The sequence below is a fragment of the Perognathus longimembris genome, chromosome 17 (assembly GCF_023159225.1).
Source record: "Perognathus longimembris pacificus isolate PPM17 chromosome 17, ASM2315922v1, whole genome shotgun sequence".
Classification (NCBI taxonomy): Eukaryota; Metazoa; Chordata; class Mammalia; order Rodentia; family Heteromyidae; genus Perognathus; species Perognathus longimembris.
Window position 1 is genome coordinate 39,245,934 of NC_063177.1, and position 20,037 is coordinate 39,265,970.

Below are 20,037 nucleotides of genomic sequence, written 5' to 3' on the forward strand. Positions count from 1 at the left end.
AAACTCAGGGCCTGAGCACTGTCCCTGGCTTCTTTTTGCTCAAGGCTAGCACTCTACCACTTGAGACACAGCACCAATTTTGGCTTTTTCTATATATGTGGTGCTGAGGAATTGAGCCCAGGGCTTCATGCATCCGAAGCAAGCACTCTACCACTAGGTCATATTCCCAGCCCAATGAGCGGCTTTCTTAACTCCTACTTGTCTTGATAGGGTCAGCTCAGGCTCTCAGGGCCTCCTTCCAAGTTCTTTTGTATTAGTAAGGATCTTTGGTGCTGCATGAACCAATTTCCTATCATGACAGTGAGGGCCTCACAGGTGGCATCTGGATGCCCTACATCTGACAAATAGGAAGTGTGAGGTGGTCTGGAGATGACCACCATTCAAATTCCCCCAAAGATCACTTGAGCAGGCAGGTAAGAGACACTGCTATCTGCCAACAAAGCCAGTGGATCACCCTTTAGGCAGCTGACAACCCAGCTAGTTCTCTTTTTCAAGGTCACAGTAATGGCTGGACCCTTGAGCCTCTTAAAGCCACTCTCCTCCCTGGACATGTGATAGACTGAAAGAAGAACAGGACTCAGTAGTGTTCCTCCAGAGGAAGCCTTTATTGTAACATAAAATACACAATTCTGTGACTGCCCCAAATTGTACACAATATTTTTTTTTGGTGGCTATCTACTCATCTGCCTTGACACTAAAATATGTATCTGAAATAATTTCACAAAGTTTGAAAAAGGAAAATTATAAAAACTACACTTCCATTGTAAGTGCTATCCAGTTTGGTGTCTCCTGCACACCCTCCTCCACCCCTCTCCCCCCAAAAGCCCTGCACATACCACCTGGAGCTGTGTGTGGCTAGGAGCTGAGGGGCAGGTGGGCCAGAGGCGAGGGGAGGGGGGAAGGGTGGGGTAGAGATGGGGCTGGCTCCTTCTTGTGGTTGGAGGAGCAGGGCCGAGGGAGAAAAGAGAAAACAGAAAGCAGATCAGAGAGCTAGCACACCTTCCAGTCCCATACCTCCATCTCTAGGCACAGGCTTAGGAGAAAACTGAGGGCAGCTCAGGCAACGGTGTGGATTCTTCCTCCCTAACCCCGCGGCAGCGGCAGCCTGTGACAGCCAGGCAGTTCCGCCCCTCCTGGGGGCCTTGGATCCGTGTCCATCAGCAATCAAAGTGTGTCCAGCCGCAGGCTCGGCTAGCGTAGCCTGGGACGAAGGTGCTGGCAAAGCATCTCTGGGTGTCAGGAGGGAAAGGGCTCTTTAAGCCTGGGCTCCCCCCTGTCTTTCGTTTCCCCTTTTCCCCAACGTGCCCACTGGCACAGTGGGAATTTGGATCAACGCTTCAGGGGAGGGGAGGGGCTGGCCTCCCCCATCCATGCCGGTACGGTATCCATGGAGGGGGTCGGTGTGTTCCTGAGGCAGACAGTCTACTGCCGAGCATAGAAAAATAAATCAGTGTATGAAACCAAGCCAAGGCAAACAGCAGCTTTTAAAAAGTCATCTTCCCATAAATAATTTACTACAGAGGAGTATTTTTCCTTTAACAGCAAAACACTGATAAATTCAGAAGTTACTTTTTTCTGTAAAAAAAACTATCTGTTTATTTACTCACATGTATAAAAATAAGTTTTAGGGCCATCCTATCCTGGGTGCGGTCCTGCCCTAGCTCTGGAGAAGGGGCTGGGAGGGGCCTCATGGGCCGTAACCATAAGCTCTTTGCTTCTCCTCTGCCCACCTGCCTGCTCAGCCCCCCCCATCCCCCGGCCTTCTTCTGCTGAAATGCTGCACAGGAAATGGTGGAAAGAAATCATGTCAAGGCTTTTTTGTTTCTCTGGCTTACCCAACTTCCCAGAAAACCTGGTGACTGCATTTCTCCATTTACCCACTCCCAACACCCAGCACTGGCGGGCGCCCGGCCTGCTGAACCAGCCCGCTCCACGTGCCAGCCGCAGCCCTGCCTCCTCCTCCTCACAGAACGTGACAAGGAAGGGAAACAAGGTGACCTGGGTACACGCAGCCTGGGACCCAATGCAGGAAGAGAGAAATTCCATGTGAAACTCAGGTGCAAAGGGGAAAACAAAAAGGACTCGATTTAGGAACTACCAGTCAATATTTTTTCGAAAGCCATTGGCTAAATATAATAAGCCTTTGGAAAGCCCCGGATCGGGCCTCTGGGGCACGGAGGAAGGCTGGGCAGCACAGAAGGGCAGCTGCTGGGCAACATGGCCACACTCAGCACCCTGGCCAAAACACAGAGGGCATCATACTGTGCTTCTGTGATCCTCTGTCCTTCCCTCAACTTTGCCAACTGTGTCTGCACAGGTGTACACACATAACTGATTGTCGAGAAAGAGAGGAGAGAGAGAGAGAGAGAGACGGGGAGGGGAGAAGAGGGAAGGAAAGGAGAAAAGGCTAGGATGGGTTAAGTGATGTAGAAAAAACTACCACCCATCCATCTAAAAACCCGTGGCTTCCCTTGTCCCAAAGATCTTTATTGTTTCTTTTCCTGTCCCTCTGTGTGTGCGTGTGCGCATGCACACACACACATACACACACGAAAGCTGAGGAGAGGAGACATGGGAGGACTGGCTCTGTCGAAAGGCAGTCATCCACATTTCAGAAGACAAGCAGAGACAATGACAGGTTGTACGGACTGCCTGGCAAAGTGACAAAAACTCCCCAGAGGTGCCTTTTCCTCTTTTTGTTCGTCTTTTACTTGCATTGCCACATGTCAAAGTTCAGCCACTCTTAAGACACATGGCCAAGTTCCAGGGTTCATGGAACTAACTGCCTTTGGCACAAGGCACAAACAAGCACAGCCTCTGTGTGAGGCCCTGGGGCTGTATCCAGACCCTGGGCAGCCAGGGGCGGGGACATCACCATGCACAAGCTCACACGCACACTCACACTCACTCTCTTCACTGGTGCCACCATGCACAGAAACACTAAAGTCACGACTAGTATTAACACTTCACATTATGAATATTGTTTCCAAAGAGAAGCGATTCATGGAATTAAAACATCCACAAGAGTAATTCCTCGGGTGAGGATGAAGAAGCTGAGGGTGGCGAGGCCGGGCGGGTCACGACTGTGCGTGAGGGATCCACTGACTGTCCATGGGCCGGCCTAGGAGCTCCTCCACACGCCGCGCCACGTCCATGGTGTCTTCCAGGTCGAAGTCCCCATCGGTGTCAAGAACCGAGTCAGGACTTGGGAGGGAAAAGCAAGAGATGGAGGGGAAGGGCCAAGGGTGACAGACCACCTCTAGCCCGACAGCCTACCAGGAAAGTGGTCAGGGCTGCCTGTCCCCTCGGTCCAGGCCCTTAAGGAAGGAGAAGCCTTTGCTGGCTCGCTCTACGGAGAGGCACAGATGCCAACATTCACATAGTTGCCCCAACCCTGACTGACCAGACCTATCCGCCCACCCGGTCCTTACACATGGCAAAAGAAATCTCCACTTACAGGGTAGCGGATGCCATTTTTCTGAGCCCACTCAAAACTACCAGTTTTTCTGGGTGAATCTCCCTCCCACAGGCCACAGCCCAGGTCTCCCTGAGTGGTCTCAGACCCCAGGACCTTTGATTCCTTTTGCCTACCAGCCCCTCACTTGGAGGACCAGTGGAGGCCAGGCTCCCAGTGGCCCCACACCCCCCATGGGCCCCCACAAGAACACGACTTACTTCTGTGGGTACATGTTGTAATGAGTCTGGGGGCACACTGCGGGGGAGGGCGCCTGGTCCATGTATGTGGGGCCGGCCCCGGCATCTGCAGACGCGTTTACAAACCTGCAGAAGGGGGCAGAAGGAGGCCAGGGGCGCTGACGTGGGGCGTCGTGACGTCATTTGCAGGGTGTGTAGAAGGACAAGGTGCCCCACGGAGCCCTGGGGATCTGGCTGTAGACACGGGGTCCTGGGTGCTGACTAACTATGGCTAAGTCTGGGGCTCCAGAAGGGCTGAGCAGGCTCCCAGGGGCTCAGCAGGGGAGGGTGGCCATGTTGGATGCTGGGAACAGAGAAGAGGGGGAGAAGGAGGCCCACAGTGGGCAGCACTTACTCGGGAACCACTTGCTTGATCTGCGGCTTCACGTATCCGTCAACTGCTTTAGCTGCCAAGGCGAGAACCGTGGTGAGAAGCAACATTCTCACATGGAATAAGATGCAATCTCTCTTAAGAATCACAAACTTTTCTCTGGAGAAGACACAGCCATCTAATTTTATCTTAGGACATGACATAAACACTTCAAATTTCCATCGGTTTGGTGATCTTGTAGAGAAGCTGAAAATCTAAGTTATCTTGCAGACTAGCCAGGATGATTAAAAAAAAAAATCCTTCAACTCACAGAAAATATATTGTTCTGTAACAACCTAAGTTAACTGTTAACTGAATGCAGTCATAAAAAGAAAATATCGAACTGGGTGCTGGTGGCTCCCACCTATATAATCCTAGCTACTCAGGAGGCTAATATCTAAGGATTGCAGTTGGAAGCCAACCTGGGTAGGAAAGTCTGTGAGCCTTATCTCCAATAAACTATTCAGAAAAAGCCAGAAGTGGTGCCATGGCTCAAGTGGTAGAGAGCTAGCCTTGAGCACAAATAGTCTCAGGGACAGCACCCAGACTGTGAGTTCAAGCCCCCGGACCAGCAAAAAAGAAAAAGAAAGAATACATCTTTTGGGGCTGGGGATATGGCCTAGTGGCAAGAGTGCCTGCCTCATATACATGAGGCCCTGGGTTCGATTCCCCAGCACCACATATACAGAAAACGGCCAGAAGTGGCGCTGTGGCTCAAGTGGCAGAGTGCTAGCCTTGAGCAAAAAAGAAGCCAGGGACAGTGCTCAGGCCCTGAGTCCAAGGCCCAGGACTGGCAAAAAAAAAAAAAAAAAAAAAGAATACATCTTTTTATTCTGTCTTGAAATGTAGTCCAAGCTGGCCTCAACTTGCAATCCTCCTGCCTTAGCCTCTTCAATGCTAGCATTGTAAGAGTCATCACCAGGCCCACCAGGGGAAAACCAATAACAACAACAACAAAACTCATACCTTGAGTCAAAGAAGAAATAGAGATTTTGCTCTCCAGATCCCGGGGCAGTATTAGGACTGGCAGAGGTTGTTAGAGGCCAAATTTTCAGTTACAGAAGTATTAGAGGAATCACTCCCCTCCTTACTGCAGGTGTTCTAGCAGAAAGGGTGTACCACTGGTCAGGGACCAGACAATAACTCCCAGCATTAGGGAGCAATGGATGTGACTTAAGGATCCTTGATCAAGTAATTCTACATCCTTCAACAGAAAGCATGCCTGTTGCTTCTGCATGTGGAAGGTAATTTGCTGACCACCGGTCTCAGTAAGGGTCAGTGCAGATGTTGGCTGAATGAAAAGCCTGTGGACTCTGTCCCTAACTCTCTGTACAAACCCCATGGAGAGAAAATGGTGGCCTGCATATGACCTGGCCAGCTTCAGTCACCTGTTCTAGAGGCTGCTTACGGAGATCCAGTTAGGTGGGTGGTAAGAACTGGAGAGTCTGCTCAGAATGAATGGAGTCTCGTCTCCTAGGCATGGAAATGTGGAAACAATACAACCTGAACTACGTTGGTACAGGGACTCACACTGTCAATAGAGCAGAGTTGTTAGCTAAACAGTCTAGGAAAGTGAAAGGTTATCCTAGCCTACATCGTCTCTGGAGAGTTGTTAGCTCAACAGCCCAAAGCTTCTTACCCTAGCCTACAGCTCTGCTAGCAGCTACCTTTCACAACAGCTCATGACCGCTTTATGCTCAACAGAGAATTTTATAGGTTGGCAAAAAGACAAAAACAACAAAACCAAAGAAAGGCTGTGGCTCACACCTGTAATCCCAGCTACTCAGGAGCTTGAGATCTTAGGATCAAGGTTTGAAGCCAGCCCAAGCAGGAACATTTGTGAGAATTTTATCTCCAATTAACCACCCAAAAGTCAGAAATAGAGCTGTGGCTCAAGAGGGAGAGTACTAGCCTTGAGCACAAAAGCTCAGGGGCAGTATCTAGGCCCTGAGTTCAAGCCTTGGGACTGAACACGTGCGTGCATGCATGCATCCCCCCTCACTGAGTGTGCACACGCACACACACACATACACACACACACACACACACACACAGAGAAAGGCTGCCAGAAATTAAAGCTTAAAAGTCCAGATTAGCTGTATTAAAAGACGTTGCAAAGCTGGGTGTGGTGGCCCAGGCTAGTAATCCCAGCTACTCAGAAGGCAGAAGTAGGAGGCTCACAGGGTGTGGCTCAAGTGGCAGAGCACGCTCCCAGCAAGTACAAAGCTGAATTCAATCTCCAGTACAAATGAAAAAACTTGTACAGAATGGGTTTCCTTAGAAATGACCAGTCTTTGCACTTCAGATATAACACAGAGAAAATATTTGTTCTATATGATAAAGGATTAATATATTGTCTATATTAAAAGAGCTTCAAAAGGAAGACAAACAGGGCTGGGGATATAGCCTAGTGGCAAGAGTGCCTGCCTCGGATACACGAGGCCCTAGGTTCGATTCCCCAGCACCACATATACAGAAAACGTTCAGAAGCGGCGCTGTGGCTCAAGTGTCAGAGTGCTAGCCTTGAGCGGGAAGAAGCCAGGGACAGTGCTCAGGCCCTGAGTCCAAGGCCCAGGACTGGCCCCCCCCCCAAAAAAAAGGAAGACAAACAAGAAAGATGAACATGCACCTCACAGAAAAAATACAAGTGGCCAATGATATGCTGTTAAAAAAATAGAGGTTCTGGCTGGGCATTGTTGGCACCTAGCTAGTCAGGAGGCTGAGATCTGAGGATCACGGTTCAAAGACAGGCGGGGCAGGCAAGTTCTAGAAAAAAAGCTGGACATAGAGATGTGGTTCATGTGACAGATGCCAGGCTTGAGTGTAAAAGCCAACCAAGAGTATTAAGCCCTAAGTTCAAGCCCTAGTACTGGCATAAATTAATATGAAAAAATATGTACACATATGTTCTGGAGTATACGGAAACCACATTCTAGTTTGGCTATTTTTCTAGCAGTGTCATCTTGGGTAAATTATTTTACCTCTCTGTTCTCAGTTCCCTTATCTGTAAAATGAGGATAATACTTGTTTTCTCTTTCACACAGCTGTGCTGAGGAGGAAACGAGATACTATAGGAAAAGTTCCTGACACATAGCAAACATTTAACAAGGATCAGCTTCTATACTTTATTATTCCACTTATTACCATCAGACAAAAAAAGTTTGAGGTTATCTGGAATCAAAGAAATGTTAAGTAAGGCCCTGAAGAAGCCATTATTTTAGCAATCAGACCAACAGGCATGAAATGATGTCTGGAGCATGGCTGGTAGGAGGATGGAGAAGCAGATGTCTGACAGACATCTGCGGGAGTGAAAATGCATTCTGCTTACTGAAGGGCAGTTCTGGAAGCTTAAAAAATATCACCCTTTGACATCAATCCTGCTTTAGGAATTTATCTTTAGTTAATAGCTGACCAAGATACATGTACAAGATTACCTTAACCATAACCAAAAAAAGAAAATCATAGGCATTAACCAACACGACTACAACATGGAATCATTATATAACGGAATCCTGTGAAATCATTAACATGTTGTTAGAAGACTGCATTATTGACTTGTAACTCTGATTAGGATTTATTTATTTATTTATTTATTTTTTTTTTTTTGGCCAGTCCTGGGCCTTGGACTCAGGGCCTGAGCACTGTCCCTGGCTTCTTCCCGCTCAAGGCTAGCACTCTGCCACTTGAGCCACAGCGCCACTTCTGGCCGTTTTCTGTATATGTGGTGCTGGGGAATCGAACCTAGGGCCTCGTGTATATGAGGCAGGCACTCTTGCCACTAGGCCATATCCCCAGCCCTGATTAGGATTTATTTTTAAGTGGGAGAAAAAAAATTAGGATACAAGATTCCATATGGGTTGACCCAAACCTTAGATCCTGGCCTCATGGCTAAAGTGCCTGGGCTCCAGTCTCCTGGCCTCCACAGCCCAGGTACCCAGGCTTCAGCCTCCTGGCTTCTATGGCTGAGGTGTCAGCCTCCTGGCCCCCGGGAGCCTTGTCAGAGGCGCTGCACTCATGCCCCACCAGAACTGCACCTGTCTCTAAGCCTTGCATGTGTTCTCTCCAGCTTCCACACTTTGTTCCAGCTATTCAAATGTCACTTCCTCAGAAACCTCCCTGGACCACTAAGAGAATGACACCCCTCCACTCATCCCCCATCCCTGTCACGTCTTCATCCCTACAGAATGTGGCTTACAAAGTTGTTGGAAGATTTATCATAAAGCTGCCTATAGTCATGAGCCTCTACTCTCCCTCCCTCCCATGAACTCCCCCCCACCCCCCCGCCATGCTGGTTCTGGGGACTGAACTCAGGCCTTGGGCCCTGTCTCTGAGCTTTTGTTGCTCAAGGTAACACTCTACCACTTGAGTTAAAGCTCCACTTTTGGCTTTTTGCTGGTTAACTAGAGATAAGAGTCTCGTGGACGTTCCTTCCTGAGCTGGCTTCAAACCATGATCCCCAGATCTCAGGCTCTTGAGTGGCTAGGATTACAGGCATGAGCCACTGGCACCCAGCTGCTCTCTCTCTTATGCCTTTATGTTTCTTCTGAAATTTTTACAGTACGTGTGGAACACTTTTAGACTCAGAAAACAATTCTTTTGTTGTTGCTTGTAAGTCTCTTGGCAGTACTGTGACCTGAACTGAGGGCCTGTGCTTGCCAGGCAGGCAGCTCTACCACACAAGCCATGCCCCTCAACCCCATCTCTGTTCTGAAAAATAAAATTAGAAGAACGTTGCTTAATCTAAGCTGTGTTAAAAGCAATTTGTTCACTGTGACTTGGTATTTGGGATTAGTGACTGATGTTTTTCCTGTGTGCTTTGAATATGGCATGGGGCTCACATCTGCCCTAGACACTGCTCCAAGAGCAGTGACTGAATGATTGTGTGGGTTTTCCTAACACACACACACACACACACACCCCAAATCATGACCAAATGAAATCAGAATGCGAACATTGTTACCCGTGGCAGGCTCGCATGGAACTGGTGTGTAGTACTTGGAGTACACTTCATCTTTTGGCCGATCAGGAAACACATATATAAGGTAATCCAAGTCCCCCAGGCGGTCGGCCAGTGACCGGATGGAGAAGTCTCTGGTTGTAAAAGGCATCAGATTCCAAAACATCCTCTCCTCTAGATCAGTAAACAGAATAATCACATTCTAATCATGATTTCTGAACATGGGGACCTCGACACCCAAATAATACTACAATTTTAAGCTCTCCATTGAAATTGTTCCAACACAAATCTCTCTTTTAAAATAACTACAGGCTGCAGGTAATGTTCTTTTAAAAACCCATCGGTAGATAAGCCCTAGAAATACAACAATCTCAGGTCAGTATAAGTTCAAGCAGCATTCTGTCCTTCGCTAGAAGAAACAGTTCTCATTGACTCCAATCCCCAATTCTCTGCACAGAGGTATTTAAGAGAGTTAGAACACATGCTCATGGCCAGAGAAAGCAATAATTAAAAACTATTAAGATCACTAAGACATGAAAAACAAACGAGCAAGCTACTCCATCTCATTGTGGAAGCCGGGGGAAAGAACCCACATTCTTGTGTGGTCAGAGGCTATACCTTATGTTAACTAGGAAAAGGGAGTGGTTAACAGAGTGTATTATTCTCAGGATGCCAAATCACCGAAGTAATTCTGTACTAAAATAAGCTTCAGGTTGGGCAATAATGAGGAAAACATTTCAAAAGGGAAGTGGCTGAGAGTTTGCAGACTGCAGTATTACATGGTTATACTTTTGCATTTCCCAAAATTAGTAATTGTGTTTCCCATAATAAGAGTGTTCACAGGCAGCCATTTGCGAGCAGCTGTGTCATGGTGATAGCAGCTTGTATTTCCTGTAATTAGTACTAGCCTCAACAAAAAATAAGTACTCAATAAATTGTTAAAAGTCATTTTATAACAAAGGCAGCTAACTTTGGAAAGAAAAAACAAGCCATGTCTTAGAGAAGGAGGAAACACTCACGAGAATCAAACTTCCAAGCAATGGTGATGCCACCTATTTCTGAGTCGCTGAATCTCAGCAGGAAGGTTCCATCTGGCTTGTTAATGAGGAGGTCATGGGCCTGTTGCTTGTTCACAAAACCCAAGATAGCCCTAGAAGCAGAGGGTGAGGTTAATGCCAGAAGGACGAACCTTTACATTCTATGATTGACTTTAAAAAATGATTCTAGCCAGTGTGTCGGGTAGTTCCAGCTACTCAGGAGGCTGAGGTAGGAGGGTCATGTGAGCCCAAGAGTTTGAGACCAGCCTGGGCAACAGAGACCCCCAACTCAAAAAAAAAAGAGAGAAAGGAAAAGAAAAAAAAAAAGATGATTCTCACCCATCATTCCAATGAGGCTTGAGATGTTTTTTTAACACTTCCATCACACCATCAAACCACTGCCAGAAAGTGTAATTCCGTCCTGGCAAATTCTCCTGGTTGGAGATACACAACAATGAACACAAGAAAGCAAGAGGGACAGTTGGACTGGTGCCTACAGTTACCTTAACTGGAAAAAACGAAATGGAAAACAGGCTCCTCTGTCAGAAGCAAATGAGTATCCCCTACTACCCTACCAAATGGTCCTACAACAGACATAGCCCAGGGAAAAGAAGGGAGCAAGGGGAAAGGCCAACCCCTGGAGGACCTCAGGCTGGCCAGTCCTGGCTGTTCTCAATGTGTGGCCTGAGAACAGCAGCATGAGTATCACCTGGGAGATTCTGAGAAATGCACGTTTTCCTGGCTCATCTCAGACATGCTGAATCATAGCCTGCATCTTAACAAGATGCTCCAGGGGTTGGGAGATTTGAGTGGGATTAAATCATGCTGTAAGGCCATAGAGATGGCGACATCACACAGATGCTCCCATGTTGTCTGCCAAATGCAGTCACCTGGTTCTACTGGAAGGCAGGGGATTTGCTGCAACAGCAAAGCCAAACCCTGAGGTCTCCTGCTTTCCCCATTACAGCCCTTCTACTAACAGCAAGGCTGCCAATAAGCTTGTTAACACAAACCATAGAGAAGCCTTGAAACACAAAGGACAGGGGTAGAAGAAACCAAGATGTGAGTGACATCTGAAGTTCATCCCCTTCTTTGGGTAGAGGGTCTCAGGGTATCCCAGCCTGGGCTTACACATCTATGAATGTTAGACAGAAAGTGGAGGGGACCAACGCCTTGGAATTCTCATCAATCTAAAGCTTTATTTCTCATGAGTTACGTTCACATTTGCTTTCCTTTCCTTTGAAATTCATAAACTTTGCACGAAGCTTGGCTTCCTTAAAATATGAAAAGATAGGATTTTCTACACAAGACCTGGGTAACTTTCAAGTTGTCTATTCAGATTGCCCTTGCCACTCCCCCCCCCTCCCCCGCCACCTCTCTGCTGGTCCTGGGGCTTGAACTCAGGACCTGGGCACTGTCCCTGAGCTTTTTTGCTCAAGGCTAGTGCTCTACCACTAGAACCACAGCTCTAATTCCAACTTTTCTGGTGATTAATTGAAGAGAAGAGTCTCACTTCTGGGCTGGCTTTGAACCATGATCCTCAGATCTCAGCTTCCTGTGTAGCTAGGATTACAGCTGTGAGCTACCAGTTCCCAGCTCAGAAGCTTCTCTTACTTTTAGTATATTTAATTAGCTATATGAAGAACAGGGGCCCAGGGCAGGGGGACTCCAGAGAGTGAATGTTTGGGAAGGATTGACCTATTAGCAGCTGGCGGCGGCTGGCTCACCCTGTTGAACTGGGACCAGGACACGGACATGCTGCTGTAGTCATCCAGGTGGGCGCTGCTGCTGTTGAACAGTTTCTGTGCCAGGAACACGAGGTTCTCCTTGGTCAGGCCCCGGTTGCTCTGCACTTCGGCCTTGAATTTCATGTTGAGCGCCTCGCACAGTTGCGGCCACAGCACTTTGTCGGGTACAGCAAATGGCACCCTGCCCTGAGAGGGCGGGAAGCCAGAATTAGATGAGAAAACAGCTGCATGATTGATTTCCTTAAGCCACAGAAGAAAAACAACGGTGGCTGGAAGTAGTTAGAAACATCGGTGGTGCCAAGCCGGAGGATATTCAGACTTCTTGGGGTTCAGCCTTTCTGAGAGATGCCTTCTTCCCACACCTCTGGAAGGGAGCCTGGGGGGAGGTGTGCCGCATTGTCAATGACCCGCCCGCCCTGCCATCCAGCTCTAGGTTCTAACACCATCAAGACAAAACCTCCCTCACCCCGGTCCAGTTCTTAAGCTATAAACTCAGGAACATGTAGAAATTGAAAAGACTCATTTTCTAGGTACAGAGAAAATGTGCATGAATGGGTACGTAAATAGCTGCCCTTGGCACCTTCGGCCAAGAACTCTAGCACCAAGTGAAGTAACTTGGCATGCAAGAGTGGAAATTTCAACTTGGCAACTTTATTGAGAAATAGTTTAGAATATGAACTGTAGGCCAAACACCAACAGTTCACACCTGTAATCCTAGCTGTTCAGGAGTCTGAGATCTGAGGCTCTTCATTCAAAGCCAGCTCAGGCAGAAAACTATGAGACTCTTCTCTCCAGTTAACTGTCAAAAAGCCAGAAATGGAGCTGTGGCTCAAGTAGCAATGTGTCAGCCTGGGACTAAGAAAGCTGAGGGACAGTGCCTAGACCTTGGGCACCTGTAATCCTAGCTACTCAGGAAGCTGAGATCTGAGGATTGTGGTTCAAAGCCAGTCTGGGCAGAAAAGTCCCCATGAGACTCATCTCCCATTAACCACCCAAAAACCCGAAGTGGCACTGTGGCTCAAGTAGTAGAGGCTAAGCTAACCTTGAGCACAAAAAGGCTCGGGGACACCACTGACGCCCTAAGTGCAAGCCCCACAACTGACCAAAAAAATTTTTTTAATCCATAATTTTCTTTTATGGCTGCCAAATCTTTTACAGTAGGGAAGAACAATAATATATTTTGCCAGAGTCCCAGAATTGGGTATCTCTATAACCATCTCTGATCTTTAACTATGAAAATACAATATTGCCAGGAATTTACATTAGTTATACCCAGGTTCAATTTCCCACAGGAATGTATTTATTTGAAAATAACAAACAACATATCCTAGCCATGAATGTAACTGGACATGTGAAAAATGCTTAGTATTTAAACAAAATCCTGTAGTAATTACACATTGCAGGACAAGTCAAGGTTAAATAGGGATCTGTGGGCAATATAGGGATGGAGATCAGAGAGGCGTGTGGCAATCTGACCCAGGAGGCTTATCAGGATAAGATGCAGGGAGAGTTCTGTATTTAAGGTCAAAACTCAGGGCCTGAAGCTCAAGCATGGTAGAGTCCCATAGGAATCTTGACTTTGTAATAAAATATTTCCTCTAAGCAGGACAGTGGGACTATATTGATGATCCCTTATTGCTATGGCCTGATTTCTATTGGAAACATGCAACCCACTGAGCTGTGCCTTTGGGAAAGTTTTGAAAATACTCACTGAGCTGTATCCTAGTGGTATTCAGGTAGTGTTTGAGGGCACTGAGCCTATAAAATTTACATCAATTCCTTTAGGCAAAGCACCTCAGTGCTCATGAGAGACCTGGGATCAGTCACAGAATCTGAAACTTGGAAAGGACATTGGATGTCATCTTCATTATACTGGGAGCAAGATGCTACAGGCCGATTTCTCAGCTACAGTAACCTCTAGAAGGAGACTCAGGAGTCTCACTCAGGGTACCACAAAGGCACCGCAAAGGGGAGTAATACATGGAGGAGATTTATGACAACAGTACCGAGATCTTGAGACCCACAGGCCCAAAGAATCCACTTACGGGCTCTGCAAAAGCATTGTCCCAGAGGACAGTAGCAGTGGCATTGTTGTCCTGGCTTCCATGAACAATCACCACCACCGGGAGTGACAGGGTCTGAAAGACATACAAGAAGAACTGAGTACCCAGAGTCAACTTCTCCCGAGTAATCCTAACACTCATCTGAACAGTCATCGGAACAATCTCATCCAAATAATCATAACACTTAGGATCAAGTTTTAGTAATGGCACCCTCAAACGTAGAATGGGAACAGCTCTAAGAATAACTAGACATTTCACTCTGGCATAATCTTAGGTATTTTATTATCACTTTATTTTATTTTATGGTGCTACTGCACTTGCAAGGCAGGCGCTCCACTACTTAAGCCAAAACTCCAACCCAATATTATTACCTTATTTTATTTGTACTTTTATGCTGGTCTTGAAGCTTGAATTCAGAAGCTAGGTGTTGCTTTTGTACTCAAGGTTAGTGCTCTACCACTTGAGCCACAGCTCCATTTCTGGCTTTTTGGTGGTTCATGGAGATAAAAGTCTCATGGATGTTCCTGCCTGGGCTGGCCTCAAACCCGGATCCTCAGATCTCAGGCTCTTGAGTAACTAGGAATACAGGCATTCAAACCACCAGCACCTGGCCTAATATTGTTACTTTTGAAGGACAGTCTTGCTAACTCAGGCTGGCCTCAAACTCTCATTCCTCATGCTTCAGCCTCCTGAACGCTGGAATTACAGGTGTGCATCACCATATCTGACTAAAGAAGCCTTAGATTTTTTTTTTTTTTTTTTTTTTTTGCCAGTCCTGGGCCTTGGACTCAGGGCCTGAGCACTGTCCCTGGCTTCTTTTCGCTCAAGGCTAGCACTCTGCCATTTGAGCCACAGCGCCACTTCTGGCCATTTTTCTATATATGTGGTGCTGGGGAATCGAACCCAGGGCTTCATGTATAGGAGGCAAGCGCTCTTACCACTAGGCCATATTCCCAGCCCCAGCCTTAGATATTTTACAGGCAATGTTGCTTAGTTATTCCTTGAGGACAGAGTAAGTTTCTCAAAGTTACAAAAGGTAAAAAGAAAAGAGAAACTAAGGACATAGAAATAATAGCAAGGGCCGGGCACTAGTGGCTCACACTACTCAGGAGGCTGAGATCTGAGGATCGCAGTTCAAAGCCAGCCTGAGCAGGTAAGTCTGTGAGACTCTTATCTCCAATTAACCACTAGAAAACTGGAAGCAGGGGCTGGAGATATGGCCTAGCGGCAAGAGTACTTGCCTTGTATACATGAGGCCCTGGGTTCGATTCCCAAGCACCACATATACAGAAAAAACGGCTAGAAGTGGCGCTGTGGCTCAAGTGGCAGAGTGCTAGCCTTGAGCAAACAGTGCTCAGGCCCTGAGTTCAAGGCCCAGGACTGGCCAAAAAGCAAAACAAAACAAAAAAACTGGAAGCAGTGCTGTGGCTCAAGTGGTAGAGCACCAGACTTGAGCTGAAGCACTCAGGGACAGTGCCCAGGTGAAGTTCAAGTCCCACAACTGACAAAAAATAAATAAATAAAAGAAATAATAGCAAGGAAGAAATGTTTAAAACATGAATACAATCTTTTCTCAAGGTTACGGTGAGTAACGTTTCCCATGGGGGCTGGGAATATGGCCTAGTGGTAAAGTGCTTGCCTTGTATACATGAAGCCTTGGGTTCGATTCCTCAGCACCACATATGTAGAAAAAGCTGGAAGCGGCACTGTGATTCAAGTGGTAGAGTGAGCAAAAAAGTGCTAGCCTTGAGCAAAAAGAAGCCAGGGACAATGCTCAGGCCCTGAGTTGAAGCCCCAGGACTGGCAAAAAAACAAAACAAAATGTTTCCCATGAATCAATTTTTTTCCCTATCTCTCCAGCTATTTGTTTATGTCTTTAAAAAATCTAGGGGGGCTGGGCTGGGGATATAGCCTAGTGGCAAGAGTGCCTGCCTCGGATACACGAGGCCCTAGGTTCGATTCCCCAGCACCACATATACAGAAAAAATGGCCAGAAGCGGCGCTGTGGCTCAAGAGGCAGAGTGCTAGCCTTGAGCGGGAAGAAGCCAGGGACAGTGCTCAGGCCCTGAGTCCAAGGCCCAGGACTGGCCAAAAAAACAAAAACAAAACAAAAAAAATCTAGGGGGGCTGGGAATATGGCCTAGTGGCAAGAGTGCTTGCCTCGTATACATGGAGCCCTGGGTTCGATTCCTCAGCACCACATATTTAGAAAATGGCCAGAAGTGGTGCTGTGGCTCAAGTGGCAGAGTGCTAGCCTTGAGCAAAAAAAAGAAGCCAGGAACAGCACGCAGGCCCCGAGCTTAAGGCCCAGGACTGGCAAATAAATAAAATTAAAATTAAAAATTTTAAAAAAGTTAAAAAAAAAGAAAATCTAGGGGATAATAGCTCTCAGGACAAGGTATCCCCACTTTCTGTCTATCAAAAAAAATTCTTTTAAAAGATGGTACGTGATCACAATACATCTTTTGTGACATCAACAGGAGACACACAAATACCAACACATACACTTAGACACAAAATTGCACACAAATACTGGTTGTGGGAGGGCTTTATTTACCTTGACTTGAAAAACCAGCTCATTTCCACCAACACTGAACTGTGATTCAAACAGGATTGTGAACTTCTCTTCTGTCACTGACTCTGCCCCGCGGCGGTCAGACCTCTTAATTCGTTTCAGGGACTGCAGAGGAGGGGGAGCATGAGAAGATGAAGCCCTCCAACACAGAGGGAGAACTCATACTTCCTCCTCTCCCATCCTCACCATGTTTCTGAAGTGGGCACTGAGGGTGCCGGTGGCCTGGTGGTATTCCATGACGCAGCAGTTGTTCAAAATCTCCCCACTGTAATCACTGCAAGCCAGAGAGAGACCAAACCCATGCAGGTCACAGTACACAGGGGCACAAAACATATCTGGGGTGAGGGGAAATAAAGAAGGCTGCTAAAGTAAGGTTGAAGTACGGTTAACCAAGTATAAATGAAGCACCAAGTCATTTTCTTGAGCACATCCCTAAGAAATGAAACTGGATTATCTTCATTATTGAAGCCCTTATGCTTATTCACAGGTGCAGAAGAAGCCAGCAGAAAGAACGGGAACTGAGAGAGGAGGCAGAATGACTCCTACATCACTGGGGAGAAGGACAGCCCCTCGGAGAGATAAGCTGCGCACTCACTTGCGCGTGTTCTCGTTCTTGAGCAGGGACTTGGCCTGCTGCTCGCTGATGATGGTGGCCTTCACCTGGGGCGGGTTCATGTGCACGTTCAGCTTCCCGCCCACCAGCAGGCGCACGGTGGCTGCGAACTTGGTCTGGGTTTTCAGGACCTGAGGGGGTTGCTTCTCGATGATGAATGTGCTGCAGGGGACACAAGCAGCAGGTGACCAGGGGTGGCTCAGGGGAAAGGGGGGGGCACGGGGAGAGGAGGGGCTCCCCACTGGCCTCGGCAGAGACACATGCAGCTGTGTCTGTTCCAGGGGAGCCCCCCTCCCCACGATGATCAGGCCAGAGGGTGGGAGGGTAGACCAAGTGCCAGGGCATCTCCCACACAGTCTCCAACAGACTGTGGGTGAGGGCATCCCCAAGCAGCCAGAGCTACTAGGGACACTCAGGGTGGGGAGTGGGGAGAGGGCGGGACTGAGGGAGGTCCCTGTCTGGACAGCACCTGGGCCCCACACGTCCACCCCACGCATGGACCCTGCTCCCCCCCGCCCCCAGGGCTGGCGGAGAGGCAGCAGTCACCTGGTCACCAGGGCTGAGATGATGTCTGTGATGGTGGCGTTGACCTCAGCCAGCATCTCCTCCACGGGCCCGGGGATGGGCAGCTGTTGGCAGAGGTGCTCGGCCCTGCGGATCTGCTGCCGGTTCTGCCAGATGATCTCAGCCAACTTCTCACACCTGCAGCACACCCAAGGCTCACAGGGGCTCAGCAATGGCTTCGTCTCCAAGACAGGCCAGGGGGGCAGGCAGACCCCAACACCGCTCCCCCCCTGAAGCTAGGCCCAGCCAGGAGGGCGCGCTCACGCCCCCCTCTCCCGTCAGCTGCTGGGAAGCAGAGCTCTGCCTTCTAGAAAGAGAGAGCTGCACAGGAGCGGCGGCCCCGGGTTTTCACTGCACCCCACGCCCTCCCCCACTCCCCAAGAGGGGCCTCATTCTTTAGGGGGAGGCGGCGCTGGACAGGCAACCAAAGTCTTTCAGGACCCACGATGCCTGTGTGGTGCGCTGTCATGGACGGTGGAGCCTGCTGCTCAGGAGGCAGAAGCGGCAGCTGGCACCCCTGCCCCCTGCCCCCCGATTCCTCCCCCAGCCTTACCAGGACTGCAGCACATCCAGGCTGCCCTCGGGGGGACCCCCATTCCCGGCCAGCTGCTGCCGCCGCTTCCACTGGATCAGCTCGTCGTCCAGGATGACCGTCTGCTGCTTCCTCAGCAGCTGCAGGGTCTTCTGGTGCTTCTCGGCCAGCTCCTGCGGGAGGGACAGCGGCCCTGCTGTTCTCCCGTGCACAGCCCTGCAGCCTCGCCCCCAGCCAGGCCCAGGAGGCTGCTTGCTCTCGGGGACGGCTCTGCCTCACAAGCACCCCCCACCCTGAAAAGACAGGCAGGCCTCCTGCTCGCTCGGGGCCTGCCCCCACCCCCTCTCTGGTCCCCGAGGACTCAGGTCACGGGGCTGCCTCCCGGGAGGCCAGGGCCCCAGGACCCACTCACCACGCGGTACTGCTGCAGGGTCTGCGCCTCGCGCTGCAGCCAGGCCTCCAGGGACACCTGCTTCTGCTGCAGCGCTGTCTCCCGGCTCAGGCGCTCCTGGGGGTTCAGTTGGGCCAGCTGGGCAAACTGAGCTACAGGGGGGACAGGACACCCAACACCATCATCTCCCCATGCCAGGCAGGGGGCCCCGAGGATGTCACCCCCAGGGGCAGGCCACCCACCCGTGGCAAGATGAAGGGGGTGCTGAGCCGGCAGCCTCGGGGCCCTGCCGCCGTCCCTGCTGCCCTGTGGGCAGTGGGCGCACACCTGCCCCACACAGACACAGCCTGGCCTCCTCACGGGGCCTCAGGCTTGAAGCCACATGGCCAAGGTACAAGGGTGCCTGCAAGCCCCTTTCTTTCCTGGGCCTCGGTGTCCCCCATGTATGAAGCTGGGGGATCCTGGCACCCCCTCAGTGGGCTGATGGGGAGAGGAGTGAAGTGATGACACAGGAGATGCTCGGGGATCTGCCTGGCCTGGGCACGGTCCCTGAGGTTCCTTCCCCACTGGTCAGCGGGTGGCAGGACAGGAGTGAAAGGGGGACAGAGACCAGGAGCCCCCCAGCCCTACCCTCCCAGGGAGTGTCCCCCAGGAGGCCCCTGCTCCACTGGCTTCGCTCCATGCCCTGGACTCGGCATCCCTCCTCAGGACCACAGTCCTGCTGGGGGCTGGATGCTGCCTTACACCACCAGCTCGGCTAAGCAGCCAGCGGGAGGGAGAGGAGACAGATGGAAGATGGAGACAGAGCCCCAGGGTCCCAGGGCCCCTGGGTGCACAACACAGCAAGCTTTCCCTTAGGCTGGGCAGAAAGAGGAAGCTTCCCTCCTCATCAGCGCTTAGGTGGAAAGAGGAAGGCAAGAACACCTAATCCTGCTTAGAAATCCAGTAATGCAGAGTCGAAGCCACCTGTCCACCCTCCTGCTTGAACCCCACCCCCAACCAGTGTCCACCCCACCCCCCAACCCGTGTCCTGAGTGCTGGGGCCATTGCTCCTCCCCACAGCCCTCCAGCACTGGCAGCCTCGTTCAGAGAATCAGGACCACGTGTGCCCGGACATGTCCTGCTGGATTCCCTGGCTGGTCTCTGGGTACCATGTCACACTGACCCAGTCCCTGCCCCAGGCATGGATGAAAGCAATGCTAGACAGCCAAGAAAAGCCCAGAACTGGGGCTCAGGAATGGCTGGAGTCTTATTCAGACTCAGAACATAGCAGAGAATGCTGACGGTTCCCTCTGCAGTCCTGCCCTTGTCCCCTCCTCAGGGAAGGAGTGGTGATCCCAACACCTGAGCCCAGCCTCCCATACAAATGGCCCTGGTAGGTCCCTGCTGGCCACGTGCAGGCAATCTGGGAAGGAGGCCAGGGCAGCTCGTGGTTACCACTGGTGGAGCTTGCCCTGCTCTTGTACAAACAGATCCATAGTCTGTGTTTTGTTT

General features: G+C 49.7%; 1 protein-coding gene across 6 annotated transcripts in view; it reads right to left on the reverse strand.

Moving 5' to 3' along the window:
• Positions 1-584: 584 nt before the first annotated feature.
• Stat5b (signal transducer and activator of transcription 5B) overlaps positions 585-20,037 on the reverse strand; it is a 69,114-nt gene continuing 49,661 nt past the window's right edge. For all 6 annotated transcript variants that reach the window (XM_048364999.1, XM_048365002.1, XM_048364998.1 and 3 more), the window contains 14 exons: positions 18,565-18,695; positions 18,174-18,325; positions 17,603-17,758; positions 17,039-17,218; positions 16,630-16,717; positions 16,426-16,548; positions 13,851-13,943; positions 11,785-11,991; positions 10,397-10,491; positions 10,040-10,170; positions 9,024-9,194; positions 4,049-4,100; positions 3,676-3,780; positions 585-3,204 (listed from right to left, as the gene is read on the reverse strand). In XM_048364999.1, coding sequence (XP_048220956.1) covers positions 3,078-3,204; positions 3,676-3,780; positions 4,049-4,100; positions 9,024-9,194; positions 10,040-10,170; positions 10,397-10,491; positions 11,785-11,991; positions 13,851-13,943; positions 16,426-16,548; positions 16,630-16,717; positions 17,039-17,218; positions 17,603-17,758; positions 18,174-18,325; positions 18,565-18,695 — 1,811 coding nt within the window. In that variant the 3' untranslated portion in view covers positions 585-3,077. The remainder of the gene's footprint in view (positions 3,205-3,675; positions 3,781-4,048; positions 4,101-9,023; positions 9,195-10,039; positions 10,171-10,396; positions 10,492-11,784; positions 11,992-13,850; positions 13,944-16,425; positions 16,549-16,629; positions 16,718-17,038; positions 17,219-17,602; positions 17,759-18,173; positions 18,326-18,564; positions 18,696-20,037) is intronic.